Consider the following 20,914-nt stretch of genomic DNA (forward strand, 5'->3'; position numbering starts at 1 on the left):
ACCATTAGGGTCAGGAGTGATTAGGGAGGCTACGGTGCCACTGGACATGGTAACGCAGGGGGATCATAAGGAGCAGATTAGTCTGTTCCTTATAGATTCACCTGCGTTTCCAGTGGTGTTGGGGGTTCCCTGGTTAGCTCAACACAACGCGGTGATTTCCTGGCGACACGGGGCTCTTAAGGGGTGGTCAGAGGAGTGTTCAGGTAGGTGTAGAGGAGTTGCCGTTGGTGCGACTACGGTGGAGAGTCCAGACCAAGTTTCCACCGTGCGCATTCCCTCTGAATATGCCGATTTGGCTATCGCCTTCAGTAAAAAGAAGGCGACCCAATTACCACCTCATCGTCGAGAGGACTGCGTGATAAACCTTCTGGAGAACGCTGCACTTCCTAGGAGTCACGTGTATCCATTGTCCCAGGAGGAGACGGTAGCGATGGAAACATACGTTGCTGAATCGCTGAGACAGGGGTACATTCGGCCCTCCGCATCACCCATCTCTTCGAGCTTCTTTTTTGTGAAGAAGAAGGATGGAGGTCTGCGTCCGTGCATTGATTATAGAGGTCTAAATTCCATCACAGTGGGGTTTAGTTACCCACTACCTCTCATCGCTACGGCGGTGGAATCATTTCACGGGGCGCGCTTCTTCACAAAACTGGACCTGAGGAGCGCGTATAATCTGGTGCGTATCCGGGGAGGAGATGAGTGGAAAACTGCATTTAGTACTACATCTGGTCATTATGAGTACCGCGTCATGCCATACGGGTTGAAGAATGCTCCAGCCGTCTTCCAATCCTTCGTAGACGAGATTCTCCGAGACCTGCTCGGGCAGGGAGTGGTAGTGTACATCGATGACATCTTGATCTATTCTGCCACACGCGCGGCGCATGTGTCTCTGGTGCGTAAGGTACTTGGGCGACTGCTGGAGCATGACCTGTATTGCAAGGCGGAGAAATGTGAGTTTTTCAAACAGTCCGTTTCCTTCCTGGGATATCGTATTTCCACCTCTGGGGTGGTGATGGAGGATGACCGCGTTACAGCCGTGCGTAATTGGCCGACTCCGACCACGGTGAAAGAGGTGCAGCGGTTTTTAGGGTTTGCCAATTACTACCGGAGGTTTATCCGGGGTTTTGGTCAGGTGGCTGCTCCCATCACCTCGCTGCTGAAGGGAGGACCGGTGCGCTTGCGCTGGTCAGCAGAGGCGGGCAGAGCATTCACTCGTTTGAAGGAGCTGTTCACCAATGCGCCCGTGTTGGCGCATCCGGACCCCTCTTTAGCGTTCATAGTGGAGGTGGATGCGTCCGAGGCTGGGGTCGGAGCCGTGCTGTCCCAATGCTCGGGCGTGCCACCCAAACTTCGCCCTTGTGCTTTCTTTTCGAGCAAGCTCAGCCCAGCGGAGCGAAACTATGATGTGGGGGACCGGGAGTTGTTAGCTGTAGTCAAGGCTCTGAAGGTGTGGAGACATTGGCTTGAGGGGGCTAAACACCCCTTTCTCATCTGGACTGACCATCGTAATCTCGAGTATATCCGGGCAGCGAAGAGACTAAATCCACGTCAGGCTAGATGGGCCATGTTTTTTACCAGGTTCCGGTTTACCCTCTCATACCGGCCAGGCTCCCAAAACACCAAGGCCGACGCGCTGTCCCGCCTCTATGATACCGAGGAGCGGCCCGTTGAGCCAACTCCCATCATTTCACCGTCATGTCTCGTGGCACCGGTGGTATGGGAGGTGGACGCGGAGATAGAGGAGGCCTCACGGTCAGAGCCGGCCCCCCCCAACTGTCCAGTAGGAACTCAGCACGTACCGAGGGAGGTCCGGGACAAGCTGATTCGGTGGGCTCATACTCTCCCCTCCTCGGGTCATCCTGGCATCGAGAGGACAGTGCGGAGTCTGAGAGTGAGATACTGGTGGCCCACGCTAGCTAAAGACGTGAGATTTTATGTCTCCTCCTGCTCCGTGTGTGCTCAGAGCAAGGCTCCTCGGCACCTGCCTAGAGGGAAATTACAACCCCTCCCCGTTCCACAACGGCCGTGGACACACTTATCGGTGGACTTTCTTACCGACCTTCCCCCGTCCCAGGGAAGTACTACGATCCTGGTCGTTGTGGATCGGTTTTCTAAGTCCTGTCGTCTCATCCCGTTGCCCGGTCTCCCTACGGCCCTGCAGACTGCTGAGGCCTTGTTTACCCATGTCTTCCGGCACTATGGGGTGCCTGAGGACATCGTTTCTGATCGGGGTCCCCAATTCACGTCCAGAGTATGGAGGGCGTTTATGGAGAGACTGGGGGTCTCGGTCAGCTTAACCTCAGGTTTTCACCCCGAGAGTAATGGGCAGGTGGAGCGCGTAAACCAAGAGGTGGGCAGGTTTCTGCGGTCCTATTGCCGGGACCGGCCTGGTGAGTGGGCAAGGTATGTTCCCTGGGCTGAACTAGCTCAGAACTCCCTACGCCACTCCTCAACTAACTTGTCTCCTTTTGAGTGTGTGTTAGGTTACCAGCCGGTCCTGGCCCCATGGCATCAGAGCCAGACCGAGGCTCCTGCGGTGGAGGAATGGGTACAGCGCTCCAAGGACACATGGAAAGCCGTTCAGGACTCACTACGGTTAGCGGGCGAACGGCAGAAGAGGAGCGCTGACCAGCACCGCAGTGAGGCCCCCTTGTTTGCACCGGGGGACAGGGTCTGGCTCTCGACCCGGAACCTGCCCCTCCGCCTGCCCTGTCGGAAGCTGGGGCCGCAGTGTGTGGGGCCGTTCAAAGTCCTGAGGAGAATAAACGAGGTGTGTTACAGGTTACAACTTCCTAGGTTTTACCGTATTAACCCCTCGTTTCATGTGTCTCTCCTCAGGCCGGTGGTGGCTGGTCCCCTGCAAGAAGGTGAGGTGCCTGAGGTCCCTCCGCCCCCCCTGGACATCGAGGGGTCCCCGGCGTACACAGTTCGGGGCATTCTGGATTCGAGACGCCGGGTGGGGGGCCTACAGTACCTCGTGGACTGGGAGGGGTACGGTCCGGAGGAGAGATGCTGGGTTCCGGTGAGGGACATTTTGGACCCTTCTCTCCTGAGAGATTTCCACCGCCTCCACCCGGATCGCCCAGCACCTCGTCCTCCGGGTCGTCCTCGAGGACGGTGGCGGCGCGCTGCGGGGGCCGCGCGTCAGGGGGGGGGGGGTACTGTCACGACTTCCGCCGAAGTTGGCTCTCCTGCCTGTTCGGGCGGTGCTCGGAGGTCGTCGTCACCGTCCTACTAGCCACCATTGATCCCTTTTTCGTTTGTCTGTTGGTTTTGTCTTATTAGTTTCACCTGTGTGTATTTTAGTTTATTGACGTCCTTATATGTAGTAGGTTGTCCCGCCCTTGTTTTGTGCGGGATTGTTTTGGTTTCATGTATTTTCGTGAATACGTATTGTGTTATTTGCTCCGATATATTTAATCCTGTGTTGGATTATTTCACCCTGTATTTTGGGTTGACCGTGTTTGGTTCCGGAGAATAAACTATCGACTCACTGCACCTGCTCTCTGCGCCTGATTCCACCCACCTTGGTAATACGTGACAGTCTGGCTGGCTGGTGGACCAGTACCTGGGGTTGAGGAGACGCCCAGGATCCTTTAATTCAAAGTCACATTAACCAGCTCTGCAAACGAGTTTCAGCATGATGTAACGCATGGTATATACACTTCCTAAAAAGGTATTTGCGTCTATAATCAATGGAGGTCAGAGAAAAATAAGTGGTAAAAAAAATAAAACAATATTGAGTTGTCCCCTTTGCCCTCAAAACAGCCTAAATTCGCAGGTGCATCGACTACAGTGTGTCAAAAGCATTCCACAGGGATGCTGACCCATTTCGACTCCAATGCTTCCCACAGTTGTGTCATGTTGGCTGGATGTCCTTTGGGTGGTGGACCAGTCTTGACACAAACGGGAAACTGTTGAGTGTGAAAACCCCAGCAGCACCTGGCACCTACTACCATACCCCGTTCAAAGGGACTTACATCTTTTGTCTTGCCCATTCACCCTCTGAATGGCACACACACACAAACCATGTCAAGGTTTCAAAAGCATTCTTTAACCGGTCTCCTCCCCTTCATCTACACTAATTGAAGTGGATTTAAAAAGTGACATCAATAAGGGATCATAGCTTTCACCTGGATTTACCTGGTCAGTCTGTCATGGAAAGACCTGGTGCCCTTAAGGTTTTGTACACTCAGTGTAGATATCGATTGAGACATGACATGTAGAATTTTCATATTTTAGTATATGCTTTCATATTAAATTCTACATTCTACATTCTGTACATATGTTCTTTTTCAAAGATTTCTCACAAAAATCTCTGAAATGTCAATGGAGCACTGAGTGTATACCAAGGTTTTTAATTTCAAAGCTTATACATTTAATTCAGCTTGTGTCATGCTATTTTTGCAACCTGCAGAAACAACTTTCGTCCTCATGCTACATTAGCTACCAGTAGCCACGAAAAGGGCAGTTTTCCGAAGAAGAAAAACAAGCAGTATTTCAATTCTCTCTATGGAGCAGTGTGGATAAAGATACCATTTGGAGTACAGTGGCATATCCCATCCTTATTTTGAGATAAGTTTTCCAACCCATATCTTGCACCGGCTCCACGGTGTCTTAATGTAAGCATGATGCGTTCCGACCTCCAAGCAGATCAGTGTAAAGAAGCGTAATGGTAGGGTCGGTATCTTCTGGCAACTTTGCCAGCAGCTACAGTAGGCTACACACCGCTGTTTGAGTTGAGCGCTGCTGTGGTGCGCATTATAGACTACTTCATTAATTCCCTTCATCTGAACATCGGCGTGTCAACAACAATCATCCATGTCAGTGCACACATTTATTTGGGAATATATTTCGTAGACCAGACATGCTTCTGTATTAGTCCATGTCATCTCCCATCCCTCCAGAGATTTTTTATTGCAGATCTACACTGATCTCAAAAACAACCTCTCCAGAATCCATATGACAGAAATCATATGAGACGGAGAACTTTAACCCCCGTTTCCGCCATTGAGCACAATCCAAGAGCAGCCACCCACAGAAGGGTCCAAAGGTTGGGGAGGGAGTAGGCTTTTATTGCCTTTCTCCCTAGGGATAATCAATATTAGGCTATAAAACAACATCACTAGCTTTTCGTTAGTCACTATATGGGCAGTCAGAATAAGCCCACTAAACACACCTATTACACAGTCAAGGCATTGCTCTAGAAGCTTTGAAACAAACAAATACAATTTAAATCCTCTAAGAACAGTCCAAACCTCACGTCTCTATCATAATTTGCTCAAAAGTTATTGGGAGTTTTTTTTCTCCCCCTTGTAGGATAGCCAGAATTAGGATAACTAAATCAATGGCCAGAAATTTTTTTTTTGTAAAAAAAAACCTGGAAAATTGCATCTTGTCAGCTAGGCTGGATTCTGTGCAAGAATTAAGGTAAATTAAACGAAGTATGGTAAATAATAAGTATAAAAAGTAGTCTCTGATTGAAAAGTAACAGCCCATTGATATTGTAAATGGCTGTGACACACTGATGACACGGTGGGGGTGGAGTAGGCTAATGACAGAGACAGCACGGCCTACCGCCAGGTGTTGTGTAACTCACTCACTGGAGCAGGCTAACCAGTATGGTGGGATTTCATCCTACCTGCTGACTGACACAGCACAGGACGCTACAGATATGAGCAGAGGTTTACTATAAATAATGGCGGGCCTGGGAGGCAACGCAACAGAGCCAGGCTGGCTGGCATGTTGTATGTTTACTGCAGTCAATTTGTTTAGGCTACATTAATCATATCTTACCATGAGATTAATATGATGTCCAAACATATCCATTTGTCTTGCACAGAATTGCATTCATGACAACCACCGATAAAATAGCTCAGTCTAGGCCTATGTATTACAGATCTGGCATAGGGAAATCATGACAAGTATTATGTCATGTTCTTATGGTTCTGCAATATGACTACTGGTAAGGGCTGTCTTTTAAAGACCGGGAACTATATGTAACCTACATCACTGTGGCTGAAGAGAGTTGAAGACCCACCTACTCCAGTAGACCAGCGTGCCCCCAAACCTCATGACTGTCCCATCACTGTTGTATTCCCCCTGGAGCGCTCCTGCCTGGAACCAAGCACACAACGTGTCCACTAAAAACACGCTAGCGAGCAGCATAGTAAAAGGATATGCCTTGGCGTGAAGCTGTGTACACTCCTTTCCTTCCTTACACAAGGAGTGTGACTCAGCTCTGAATAACGTACTATGATTAATGTCTGATGGCGGTATGGAATCTGCTCTCTTTTAGTCTTTAACTTGAGTGATGATCACAAGCTAATTTATCACAGAAAAGGCCTGACTAACTGGATTTATGTCTACTCAATATACTTAGCTGTGATGGCTTGCTGGAGTAAAAAGCATATACGCTAGGCCTAGGTCCTGTTATAGAGAGCAAAGCAGCAATCCAATTTGTACTGTAGCTATATTAATTTTCATCAGCTGTCTTCTCCCCCTCTTTCAATCGAAAATATTAACTCAATTAACCTAGCTGTTGTATCAGTGTATTTGTGATGCATCCTAGTTCAGTCTGTGCACCGCATAACATGCTCTCTCTCTTTCTCACTCTCGATCTCTCTCTCCATACCACAGGCATCCTTCTGATTACAGCCTTAGAGCCTCAGTGGCACTTAGGTGCTTCGTCTTCACCGTTTTTCTCACCACTTTTCCCCCTCAACCTTCCCCACAAAGAGCACTTCAGAGCAGAACTGGGCTCAAATAGTACGTTGAGCATATGCTTGGAGTGGTTTTGGGACTATTTAATTGGTTCCATTGTGCCAGGAAAGCTCAATCAAGCACATATAAAGCATTTGAAAGAAAACAAACACTATTTGAAACCAGGCCTGAGCGACTTCAGAAGGAGAGAGAGCCCATGCAGACAGTGATCCCGTCTGCTGAAGCCACAGCAGTGTGAAAGGATGTGCCGGCCTGAGAGCCAACAGACACAGAGCCAGGCCAGGTACTGAAAAGAGAGAGGGGGAGTTAAGAATGGAATAAGGATAGAAAAGCATACTACAAAATGAGCAAATCACAAGATTACACAAAATAAAAAAATATATATATAAAAGGAGAATGATGTAGGCCTTGCATGTGGACGAGCGAGAAAGAGAGATATTTACGGCTCCACAGTGTAAACACAGAGAACAGGGTCATGTTCATTTTGCACCAAACCTGAAGAAAACTATGTGAAATGGTGAGGTAGCCTTCCATCTGAAATTGATAAAAAAAGACTTGTTTTCATTTTCTGTTGTAAAACATATTCCATTTGGTGCCCAATGAACAAGACCCAGATCTCCAGCAGGACATGTCAATGTTGGTCAAATCTACTCCCCAAAAGATGACTAGTGCCACTACCACAGGAAGGATGCAGCACAGTGAGGGAACTAAGCTGTCTGAACCAATCAGAGGTCACACAGAAGGGGTCAGTGAGCTGTCTGAGACAATCAGGGTGTTGCAGTCTCAGATCCCAGTGACCTCCGGTATGACAGTGGGTGGGCCTTCTGGTCAACCGCATCCACAGCATATCCTGTCATCACTGTAATTATGGCTGGTCACCGAAACATCCAACTGTGACGATTTGGTTGGTCCCAGTGGTGAGCGTGTTTGTGTGTGTGTAACAGAACTGAACGTTTTTCTGCTTTCGACTATAATTCTGCAGATCATGAGGAAACGGTTGCAAGCAAAATAATACCTTTGCAGAGCCTGTATGTTGCATTACCAAGCAGATAAAATGATACTGTAATGATACTGTATTGTTCAATGAAAAAGTTAGCCTAGATCAGGAAGACACCCGACAACACATGTGATGTCTATGGATATGCTTAGCATGTGGTTTTGGGGAAGAGTTTCAAATGTGAGGATAAGGTGTATGAATATGTTCAGGCCCCCAGTGACCGATTTGGAAAGTGAAGTCACGAGCTCTGCTGGTCATCTACTGTGTAGCAACCTAACCATACCAAAAGCCCTGGTCTGCCCTAGAAAGCCTATGTAAATGCCAAATCTCTAGAACAGCCTAAAATATTTTTAGACTGCCGTTTTGTGTTCTAAAATTAGTTTATTATGATCAAGATTGATCCCCACATTGAATTGTTTTAAAGTTAGCTACAAATACAATTATATTTGTCACATGCGCCGAATACCACAGTGAAATGGTTACTTACAAGCCCTTAACCAACAAAGCAGTTAAAGCATTTACTAATATAAACTAAAGTAAAAAATATATATATATATACACATGTTATTTTTCTAATTAAAGAGTAACAATGAAATAACAGTAGCGAGGCTATATACAGGCTATTACAGTAGAGAGGCTATATACAATTGAGATATTTAATTAAATAGTGATCCATTCTGACTACTACATTTGTCGTCGCACAGGCAGGACCACGTGCTGACACAGACCAATCACGGGTTGACAGGCTACGGGGAGGCTCCATAGACATTAAGGTTGACTCTCTCAGGCAGGATGAAAATGACTACATTGACCATGATCCTTTGCTAGTTATTCACTTTCACCAAGTTCCTTCGTGATTTTTTTGTGCCATTCTGCCCTATTTATTTTTTACATTTTTTATTTCACCTTTATTTAACCAGGTGAAAGTTCTCATTTACAATTGCTACCTGGCCAAGATAAAGCAAAGCAGTTCGACACATACAACAACACGGAGTAAAACAAAAATACAGTCAATAATACAGTAGAAAAATAAGTCTATATACGATGTGAGTAAATGAGGTGAGAAGGGTGGTAAAGGCAAAAAAAGGCCATGGTGGCGAAGTAAATACAATATAGCAAGTAAAACACTGGAATGGTAGATTTGCAGTGGTAGAATGTGCAAAGTATAAATAAAAATAATGGGGTGCAAAGGAGCAAAATAAATAAATACAATAGGGGAAAAGGTAGTTATTTGGCCTAAATTATAGATGGGCTATGTACAGGTACAGTAATATGTGAGCTGCTCTGACAGCTGGTGCTTAAAGCTAGTGAGGGAGATAAGTGTTTCCAGTTTCAGAGATGTTTGTAGTTCGTTCCAGTCATTGGCAGCAGAGAACTGGAAGGAGAGGTGGCCAAAGGAAGAATTGGTTTTGGGGGTGACCAGAGAGATATACCTGCTGGAGCGCGTGCTACCGGTGGGTGCTGCTATGGTGACCAGCGAGCTGAGATAAGGGGGGCTTTACCTAGCAGAGTCTTGTAGATGACCTGGAGCCAGTGGGTTTGGCGACGAGTATGAAGCGAGGGCCAGCCAACGAGAGCGTAGAGGTTGCAGTGGTGGGTAGTATATGGGGCTTTGGTGACAAAACGGATGGCACTGTGATAGACTGCATCCAATTTATTGAGTAGGGTATTGGAGGCTATTTTGTAAATGACATCACCAAAGTCGAGGATCGGTAGGATGGTCAGTTTTACGAGGGTATGTTTGGCAGCATGAGTGAAGGATGCTTTGTTGTGAAATAGGAAGCCAATTCTAGATTTAACTTTGGATTGGAGATGTTTGATGTCTGGAAGGAGAGTTTACAGTCTAACCAGACACCTAGGTATTTGTAATTGTCCACATATTCTAAGTCAGAACCGTCCAGAGTAGTGATGCTGGACGGGCGGGCAGGTGCAGGCAGCGATCGGTTGAAGAGCATGCATTTAGTTTTACTTGTATTTAAGAGCAGGTGGAGGCCATGTAAGGAGAGTTGTATGGCATTGAAGCCCCACGGCGAGCTTCAAATTCAAATACTTCTGGCTTCATGCGCTATCGGGAGTTTTCCATAGGAACATGTGGATGAAGTCAGCGCTATGACTATCTATTGGTTTTAATGTATTTGCTGTTAAAGTGAAACTGACAGCATTTTAACTACTTTGCAGATATGAAACAAACAGACAGTCAAAACATCAGTCAAAAATATAAAATTGCCAAATATCTCTTATGGTCTCATCCAGGGTGAGTTTTTTTATGTGCGTGACGTCAGAATCTCCCTTTATTTTCCACCATAATTTGCAAATAAATTCATAAAAAATCCTACAATGTGATTTTCTGGAGAAATAAAATCTCATTTTGTCTGTCATAGTTGAAGTGTACCTATGATAAAAAGATGAGAGGCCTGTAATTTTCAAGTGGGAGAACTTGCACAATTGGTGGCTGACTAAATACTTTTTTGCCCCACTGTATCTACATAAGCGTACAGAAGCCCATTACCAGCAACCATCACTCCTGTGTTCCAATGGCACGTTGTGTTAACTAATCCAAGTTTATCATTTTAAAAGGCTAATTGATCATTAGAAAATTGCAAAAGGGTCATGTTAGCACAACTGAAAACTGTTGTGCTAGTTAAAGAAGCAATAAAACTGTCCTTCTTTAGACTAGTTGAGTATCTGGAGCATCAGCATTTGTGGGTTTGATTACAGGCTCAAAATGGCTAGAAAAAAAGCCCTTCTGAAACTCTGCAGTCTATTCTTGTTCTGAGAAATGAAGGCTATTCCACGCGAGAAATTGGTTTAGGGTTAAGAAACTGAAGATCTGGTACAACGCTGTGTACTACTCCCTTCACAGAACAGCGCAAACTGCCTCTAACCAGAATAGAAATAGGAGTGGGAGGCCCTGGTGCACAACTGAGCAAGTACATTAGAGTGCATATTGCATAGAATGTAATGGACACATATGTGTGTAAAATACTTTTTTGAAGATTGTACTGAGTATGATGAGCTAATGCTAAGCTATTTGCCAGCTATGTGTGGTGCAATGTTTGTTGACATTATGCAATGCATTCTGGGTGTCACGTAAATGTCTGTCAGACCAAAGATGTTATAACAAGATGAGGTGAAGGGATGGTTCACTCATCTTTCGAGTAAACTTCCGGAAGTGAATGAAGGGAATTCAATAATGGTAGACGACACACCCACTTCAACATGCATACTACAAATAGACCAAACTCATCTTGCCTCCTCTTCTTATCTTTGGTTGACACACAAAAACAACAAAAAACATGGTGGCTCACACAAACTACCCATCGTCGGATTACTTAAACATTTTTGAAAGTGTTTTACTCAATTATTTTGATCAATGGTGAGCTCACCTGTGATGTGATTTATTGTAAATAGTAGTTGCTTTAGCTAATTCATATTATGGTTTCCGTCAGCTGAGAGTTAGCTAAATATGACCACTTGTGTTAAGTCAATCTTTCCTCAGTTAGCGCTAGGACTAATGTAGACTACATTTTCCGGTTTGGATGATTGTGTCATGCTGTGCTACTTCTATGAATGTCTGAACATTGCATCCAAAAATAAACTGGTCACGTCCCGGACATACTATTGTAAGGACTGTGTTTGTGCAAAATGTTTCTGTGAAAAAACAGTGGCCAGCACGAACGCTGACTGTTGCGTCAATCAAAACAGTGCGTTCTAATTATGAGGCCACTGTGTTCTTGGTGACCTTCAATGTTGCAGAAATGTTTTGGTACCCTTCCCCAGATCTGTGCATCGACACAATCCTGTCTCGGCGCTCAACCTCATGGCATGGTTCTTGCTCTGATTTGCACTGTCAACTATGGGACCTTATATAGACAGGTGTGTGCCTTTCCAAATCATGTCCAATAAATAGAATTTACCACACGTGGACTCCAATCAACTAGTAGAACCATCAAGGATGATCAATGGAAACAGGATGCACCTGAGTTCAATTTCTAGTCTCATAGAAAAGGGTCTGAATAGTTATGTAAATTAGGTATCTGTTTTTAATATATTTGCAAAATGTCTAAAAACCTGTTTTCGCTTTGTCATTGTCATTGTCATTGTGTGTAGATTGATGAGGATTTTTATTTAATCAATCAATTTTAGAATAAGGCTGTAACGTAACAAAATGTGGAAAAAGTCAAGGGGTCTGAATAATGCACTGTAGGTCATTCCCAAAGATTCTATGAATTTATGAAAAGAGGTGTATATGAACAGATTCTAATAAGATTTAATGTTGCTAAAATGCTGTCAATTCCACTTTAAGGTGTATGAGGGTGTTGTTGTGTACTGTGAACGTGTTTCCATTGCAGATCTCACCACGGGGAAATCGCCCCATAATCAGATAGACTAGATGCAGTGGTTTAACCGCTCAGAGCCCAATGGAAAATCATAAGTCAGTGGAAAAGTGCTGTGGGTCAGACAAACTGCTGCCATTGAATTAGTGATGAGCAGATGAGCTGTGAGGTGAACTGACTCAAATACCCTACCTGCACTGCAGGTACCTCAACTTGCTGACATGTGGATTTTCACAGAATGAATGAGCTGTTTGTTCAGGTCATAATAATAAACCTTTTCCCCAACAGGTAAATTGTATCAGTTACCCAGAAGTAATTATCTCGCAAAAGTTTATCATATCCTGTTTTATTTTTTTGGGGGGGGGACATTTTTTTTTTTTTTAAACATACATTTTTACGATATGAAATATTACATGTGGGATGATAAAATGAAGAGATACATTGGTCACATTGAAAGATTTGTTATGTCAAGAATATGATGATGTTTTGTGTAGTTTTGGCATACAGTAAAATGTACGACAAGAGGGTCAGAACTCCTACAAGATATTGTATTTGTTGGACCTTTGCTACTCAACTAAAACCATAGCTTTTTATTGATATCAAAACCAAAAATGCTTTTAAAAATGAAAGCAAACTTGATGATAATGAGCTAGAGTGTTAAATGAATGGGGAGGGGGAGCAATAGAAACAGAGAGAGAGAAAGAAAGACAGAGTGAGTAAACGAGTGAAGTCACCCCTCACTGGCCTGACCCACTTCAAAGCATTGCTTTGCTGGGTGAAAACTACTCTGTGAGCAAAGTGAACTTCAGACTGGCTAACTGCCCAGAAAACACAGTACAAAAGAAGGGCGTTTTGGGCGGGGGGCGGGCAGTGGCACCGCGGTGAAAGTTTTACAGATACAATGGGTAGTGGACTGGGGCCGGGCAAAGAGATTACACTATTCACAATCCACTGACTGAGCCCCAAGCCTTGTCCGAGATTTGTTTGTGTTGTCTTGCCAACTACTATGGTCGATTGCTCATTTGGCATGACAATGACCATAGGATTTGGTAAGACAGCACAAACAGATCTGGGAGCAGGCTACTGAGCCCCATCTAACGCCACAGGAATGAGGAGCCAGAGCAGGGAAAAGACTCTACAGTGTCAGCTAGTCCTTTGAAACATGATTGAGCACCTTTTTACACCCCCTGGACCGAACTGGCACTAAACCTAAGCCTGAAAAACATCCCACTATCCCTGTCTACGTGACCCATTGGAGGGCCATTCACAATCCATCCACATTGCTGCCGAGTCTATTTCTGAGCACTGACATGACAGACTGCAGAAAATACACTGCTTTGTTTGTCAAGATAATCCACAGGTGATTCAGGTGGAATCTCTTGTGGAAAGGAGACATCACTTTTCTGATAGCTCTAAGACCAAAATAACCTGTCATTGGTTTCTCTTCTGGAGTCTTCTGAGGCCATTCTGAGTAATCAAATATATTTTTGAGGTAAATAGCTCCTCTGATTGCTTTCTTGTAGAAGAGTCAAACAGAGAGAAAGAGGGAGAGAACATGGGCCAATTCCTTCCCAAAGGAACAATCTAGAACTCAAGTTAACAATGTTGTTGGGCATGGCATTTTAACCCTGGTACAGTGAAACCAGTGGTCTGGACTGACCAGGGCCATGTACCACAAAAGCTCTGCTGACAGGCTGACATTAACACGAAGCTAATCAAAGGATTCAACCACATACTCCTGGAGCCTTACGGTGCTGTAAATGGCAACAAAAAAAAAGTTGGCTGTCATGTCAAATGCATTTTGCCTGTGTGATTTGTAGACCTATGTTCCCTCAAGGCAAGTTGGGCAACCCCAGTAGATAGCCTAGATTTCTACCCTTTAACACCTCACAGAGAACTTCAGATTTAAGATGCAGGCCAGGCACAGCCGCATAGAACACTACTCCTATCATGGCAGGCCAGGGCCAGACCAATCCTCCTCAGCTTCCTATCAGATCCTACCCTTCACAAGCAGAGCAAAGCCAATTATACCTTTACATACTGGCCCATCTTTGGCAAATATGACAGACTGGGCTGGGGGGGCTGTTTAGGAAAATCTGATATTGGCCTTATATCAATTAGATTTGCATCCAATTTGCATCTCATCAACTGAGACAAGGGGCTGGGGCCCCTCCCTCTCTGTTATTCCCTCCCCCCCACCCCCTTCAAGCCAAGGTCAGTGGAATATTCTATCTAAATTATTTCACACTAGATCCAAGGATGACACCATGATCCTTCTGCTGGACCTGCATCATGCCCAGACCGCCACTCACACATTTTCTAAGAATCGGCTGAGCCCAAAGTGCAGCCACTCATAGATTAAATGACAGACACCCTCACTGACCTCCCAAACTCCCCCTGCCCTGAGCCACACTTAAACCAGTCTCAATGCATAGGATAAGTCCTGTGTGGTTCGTGGTACTGTTGGTAAGAGTGTGGCGCTAAAAATGTATGCCCTCACTGTACAGTAAAGGTCCAGTTATTTTGTCATGACTGCGAGTTGGATGCTTTTTTACCCAATTTCTCTGCTCAATCTTGTATCCTCTTTGGCCCAACCTGCTATCATGCTAAGTTTGCGCATGCCACGAAAGGACCAAAAGTAATCTTACCGGTATAAATTGCTTGTCAGCCCGTGTAGGGAAAATGACAAGGTGTCGGGAGCTGAGGCTTTTGTTCCAACACAGATTTTTATAAATTGAGCTTTAGTTGCTTTGGATAAGTTAGTATGCTAAATGGCATATACAGTATTACATTAGAGTAATACTGAAACTAACTAAAATCGACTGCTGAAACATGGCAGGGCAAAGCAGGACAAATGCATCAATCTTTGTTGCTTAGGCTGAATCTATTTTCATTATTTACCAATCAAACTGACTGAGAGTCAAAAAACAAAATGTATTCTTAACATTAGTATACATAATTTACTCATAAAAATAAAAAGGAAAGAGTTTAATTTAGGAAATCTTTACACAAGTATTCCCACAAATAAAAAAAGTGAGATGTGATCGTGTGTTAATGCAATCAAGGTATGAAATTATTGTATTTGAAAATCTCTTCTTGGGCTTAGTAAATCGGCCCTCGGCTGAATCTACACTGAACAGAAATATAAAACTCAATATGCAACAACTTCAAAGATTTTACTGAGTTACAGTTCATAAGGAAATCAGTCAATTGAAATCAATAAATTAGGCCCTAACCTATCGACTTCACTTGACTGGGAATACAGATATGCATCTGTTGGTAACAGATACCTTAAAAAAATAAAAAAGTAGGGGCTTGGATCAGAAAAACAGTCAGTATCTGGTGTGACCATCATTTGCCTCATGCAGCGTGACACATCTCCTTCACATAGAGTTGATCAGGCTGTTGATTGTGGCCTGTGGAATGTTGTCCCACTCCTTTTCACGTTGCGTTTACATTTTTGTTCAGTATAGTTGCTTACGCCTGGTCTAAGAAATAAATCACAATTGTCTTTCTGTGTAACACCCAAAGAGGACTGGGAAACAACAAAACAAACCCATCACCCTGCCTGTGACACAACTAATCTAAATGCACTAGCCTAAATGTAGCCCAAGGCACTTTGCTTTTGTGAGACAGTCAAAGAGCTCCTGAATGTAAACGACCATTTAGCAAGGATAGTACATGCATACAATCCATGAATGCATAGGCTTGTTGCTAGTGAATCTTCTTCGTTAAGTCACTGAAACATAAGGTCTCAACCTACTATCATAGGATTTCATTAAGATGCTATATTGATACACCTTGGTAATTACTATAGCATTATGCAAGGTAAGTGGTCACCACAGACTTACTGTAGCTACATACAGTATGTGGGCCAGGAACAGATAGAGTGCTAAAAAAAAACATGATTAGGCTACTTGCAGATCTGTGCCTGAGTCTTATGAGTTCTACTTGCATCTAGTATCAGTCTGTGCTCCATATAGCCTAACTTACCCAGTGGCGGATTTAGGTATAGACGACATGGGCAGCCACCCCAGGGCGGCAACTTGCTGGGAACTTGGCGCCCGCACAAAAAAAATTGGAATGGTGACATTTGCACGATTGGTTTTCGATTGCTCATTTGCACATCACGTCAGGGGGGTTCAATGCGAGTACGGGTTGTTAAATGTCAATGATCTCAGTATTTTCCTGGCTGCTGCTTCTTAGAAGCCAAGTTGCTCCTATACCATCACTCCATTCCCGCAGGCAGCCCTTGACAACCACACATCTACCTCCATCTCATTATACTCTCCTTTTCTGTTTTCAACCCCTTTTCTACCCTCTCAAAAACAATGTCCTTTACTGCTCTCTCTGCCTGTGTCAACTCCACTCATTCAGGCTTCAAAAAATGCAGCATTCTTGGGATATGGAGCCTACATTGTACTCATCACACCATTTTACCCAAGTATAAAAAGAGCACCAAAGGAGGAAGTAGAGAAAAATTTAATGGCGATGGACACATGAAATTCGGTTCCCAAGTTTTGTTTCCAAGGACGTTTGTGAGAATTCTACAAAATAAGTTTCGCTTTCAGAAGACCTGAAAAGAACCGTTTAAGGATGTGATTTATGCGATGCACATTCTACATGACGTTAGCAAGCTAGCTTGTTTACAACTGGCAAAAAGTTCCAACGAGACTCGCACCGTTTCAATACCTGGTACTCTGGTTCTGGATCTTGGGCTCGCTACTCACGCAGATCCAGGATTTGTTTCAGTCAGAGTTCGTTTGCATTTCACACATCCTTTATAACACAGATCAGGGTACCAAACGCTCTAGGATCCAGACCATACAGAGATATGTGAAAGAGCCCTAGTTTACAACCCCGACTTTAAGTCAGAGCATACCTTTCTTGGCACTGTTACAGCCAGTCCCCAGTGTGGGCATCGCAGAGGGGGTACAATGCCAGCTTTGTCCCACCTTCCCTTCAGCACAAAAACAGACAACGCTCAGAAGTCTCATAAAACTGACGCAGTCTGTTCCAGAGTTGGGGAGTTGAACGCTTGTCGCTCCGTCTTCACCCTCCACACGATCTGACATCCTTTCCTCACTTGGCCAAATATTTGGCCAACTAGAGCTGGCCTGTGGCTGTAAAAGTGCCATTGGAATCTTGTGTAAAACCAAGCCTATTCTAATACAGAAAAAATAGCCTATTGCGTAATGTATTTTTAACTATTTGTTTTGTGGTCAAGCAAGGTGTCAGAACTTGTCAATCAACAAAACTATCAAAAGGTAGTGACTTGTAGACTAATAATATGCAATAATACAATTATAATTTGTTGTAGCTAAGCAATGGAACAACTCCAAACGTTTCATAGTGGAGGGAGTCTTATGAATGGAGGAGGGTAGGGCTGGTCTAGGCTATAGGTTGCAACTCCCTGTAATGGCTCAGTCACTGTACTAGTTTCTGATTAATCCAGAGGAATTAGGCTAAGTGTCTGTGCAGTTTTACAAATGTCATGGATTGGGGACCATTCTGCCCTAACCTGGATCAGTTACGATTGACATGACAGAAGGCCATGTGATCAGCAAATGGGTGGAGGGCTAAAGAAGCCTGTTGCACAATCTGGATAGTACTGTGTGTGTTTGTAACACTGCAAACACAGTTCAGTAGTTTTACCAAATATTAATTTGTTTTAGAATACAATGATACAATGTTGACAAGATATGCCACATCGGTTTAAATCTGAAGAAAGAGAACGTGTATAACTGAACAAGATATGAATAATAGTGACTACTAACTATGTAGTTAATAACTGGGAAATGTATTGAAAATGTTATTTAAAAAGGTGCAAGAAGATTTCATAGGAAACACCTGGACTGGAATTATTCTGTGAATAATGTTTAAAGCTGCCTTTAGGCTACGTTAAATGCAGTGAGCAATCGCTGTGATTAAACAAAAAAAAAACACCAGAAATATGACAGCAATTTGCATTACATCAATGCAACTCGCATGTAACGATTGCGTAAAATATGTTTAATCGGTGACATTTCAATTTGCTAGTCCAACAAAGTCAATCACAAATGTGTATTTTTTTATTGAAGGCTAGCTAACGTTAGCTACTGTATCATAGATAATCCAGTGGGAAAAGATAGCTAGCTAGCCACTGTCAACTAGCTGCAAACTGGTCATTTGGCGCACATCAAACATTCGAGGAACTGTTGTAGTTTACTACTATGAGTGATTGCGACAGTTCTCACTTTTACATTGTTTTGTATTTGCTCACCTCTATCTTGTCAACATTCCTGGCACATCCGACAACCTTCATGCCGTGTTGGACAAGTGCCCGTGCAACAGCCGCTCCAATCCCGACCGAAGCTCCAGTCACTAGAGCTACTCTGCCTTTCCAGCGCTCCATTTCAATTAATTATTTAGCTATTACAAAAACTAGTTTTACAACTGGTGTAATAGGACGATAAATTTCGTTAACCTAGCTATGTCGGTTCAATAGTGACAATATACACAACAGATACTTGTGTTATATAGGGCGTGCTGTTACACCGTTCAACCCTCCCTAATCCTGTTTTCGCAGCATCCAGGAAAAGGCACGGTGCGGAAACCGAAATCCCTGCGCTCGGGATTAAATATTAAATGACAAACATTGCGCTATGTGTATTTGTTTGGTTGACGTCCCCTCCCGCTTGTTATTTTACGACTCTTACATTTGCAGTCTTCAAACTCTCCCTTACTCTCATCAGTGGTGTAAAGTACTTAATTAAAACTACTTTAAAATACTATTTAAGTAGTTTTTTCGGGGGTATCTGTATTTGACTATTTATATTTTGGACAACTGTTTTATTTTACTCCACTACATTTCTAAAGGAAATAATGTACTTTTTACTCCATACTTTTTTTTCCCCTGCGACCCAAAAATAGTTGTTACATTTTTAGTGTTCAGCAGGACAGGAAAATGGTCCAATTCACACACTTATCAAGAGAACATCCCTGATCATCCCTCTAATCTGGCAAAGTCACTAAACACAAATGCTTTGTTTGTGTTATGCCTGAGTGTGGCTCTGGGTAGCCATAAATAAATACAAACATGAACATCCTGCTGTTTTAATGAGTAATATGACATTTATACTTTTACGTTTCATATTTACGTATACAGTGCATTCAGAAAGAATTTAGACCCTTGACTTTTCCCACATTTTGTTATGTTACAGCCTTATTCTAAAATGGATTAAATAAAACAAAATGATCATCAATCTACACACAATACCCCATAATGACGAAGGGAAAACAGGTTTTTAGAATTTTTTGCAAATGTATTAAAAATAAAAAACACAAATACCTTATTTACATAAGTATTCAGACCCTTTACTATGAGACTAGAAATTGAGCTCAGGCACATCCTGTTTCCATTGATCATCCCTGTGATTTTTCTACATCTTGATTGGAGTTCACCTGTGGTCAATTCTATTTATTGGACATGATTTGGAAAGGCACAAGACTGTCTTTATAAGGGCCCACCGTTGACAGTGCATGTCAGAGCAAAAGGTCGAAGGAATTGTCCATAGATCTGGGGAAGTGTACTAAAAAATGTCTGCAGCATTGAAAGTCCCCAAGAACACAGTGGCCTCCATCATTCTTAAATGGAAGAAGTTTGGAACCACCAAGACTCTTCCTAAAGCTAGCTGTCCGGCCAAACTGAGCAATCGGGGGGGAAGGGCCTTGGTCAGGGAGGTGACCAAGAACCCTATCGTCACTCTGACAGAGCTCCAGAGTTCCTCTGTGGAGATGGGAGAACCTTCCAGAAGGACAACTTTCTCTGCAGCACTCCACCAATCAGGCCTTTATGGTAGAGTGGCCAGACGGAAACCACTCCTCAGTAAAAGGCACATGACAGACCGCTTGGAGTTTGCCAAAAGGCACCTAAAGGACTCTCAGACCATGAGAAACAAGATTATTTGGTCTGATGAAACCAAGATGAATGCCAAGCGTCACGTCTGGAGGAAACCTGGCACCACCCTTATGGTGAAGCATGGTGGTGGCAGCATCATGTTGTGGGATGTTTTTCAGCGGCAGGGATTGGGAGACTAGTCAGGATTGAGGGAAAGATGAACAGAACAAAGAAAATGTCAGAAAACACAACACCTAGCTGGTCTGCACACGCTCTGAGGGTATGGCTAGGGAGCCTCCTGGGCCGGCAGACTTGTGAGGGTTAACAGTTCAGAAATGGCACTTACCCGATTAAAAAAGCTACCTGAATATGAATATTTAAATATAAATGTTGCTGTACGCTGTCACTCTCTAGTTTTATGTTTGTGTGTATGTGTGCATGTCTGTCTGTCTGTAAGATAAACATTCATCCATACCTTACTTTTGCCAACTAATCAACACAACTCTGAGTATCTCCAAACGTTAATGCAAATATTGTCATGTTTTTCCACATGTATTTTAACTTGAATGTTTTGTTGTCCATTTATCAATGCAATATCCATGTATTTCAGTTTCTATGTGAGCATAAAAAAACACTAACTTGTTTGTTTGTCTGTCTTTGTCTGTTTTAGGGGAGCTGAATGATTTACTAGATCAGTTCACTCCATATTCCTCCTTTCCTGAGTGAAATATTAGCCATGTTTACATGCACAGGAATAATCATATATTAAATTGATTATGGCAGTAGGCCGATTATGCAATAGTCATGTAAACACCTTACTCTGTTAATCTTAAATCAGTGTAAAGTCAAAATCAGGTAAACACCTTATTTGGAGTTCCAGTGGTGTATTTGATCTTTGATTTGATTAGCGCATCCCTCATTCTTTAGCGCGAGTTGTGAACAATTTAACATACGCGTTTTAGAAATAGTTTTCACTTG

General features: G+C 43.6%; 1 protein-coding gene across 1 annotated transcript in view; it reads right to left on the bottom strand.

Moving 5' to 3' along the window:
* Nucleotides 1-18,692, bottom strand: part of LOC139422013 (dehydrogenase/reductase SDR family member 11) — a 50,172-nt gene extending 31,480 nt beyond the window's left edge. Inside the window, exon 1 of the mRNA XM_071173156.1 lies at nucleotides 18,320-18,692. Within this exon, the coding sequence (XP_071029257.1) occupies nucleotides 18,320-18,451 (132 nt within the window). The 5' untranslated portion in view covers nucleotides 18,452-18,692. The remainder of the gene's footprint in view (nucleotides 1-18,319) is intronic.
* Nucleotides 18,693-20,914: the final 2,222 nt, after the last annotated feature.

Source organism: Oncorhynchus clarkii, chromosome 12 (genome assembly GCF_045791955.1).
Source record: "Oncorhynchus clarkii lewisi isolate Uvic-CL-2024 chromosome 12, UVic_Ocla_1.0, whole genome shotgun sequence".
In the NCBI taxonomy this organism is placed as follows: Eukaryota; Metazoa; Chordata; class Actinopteri; order Salmoniformes; family Salmonidae; genus Oncorhynchus; species Oncorhynchus clarkii.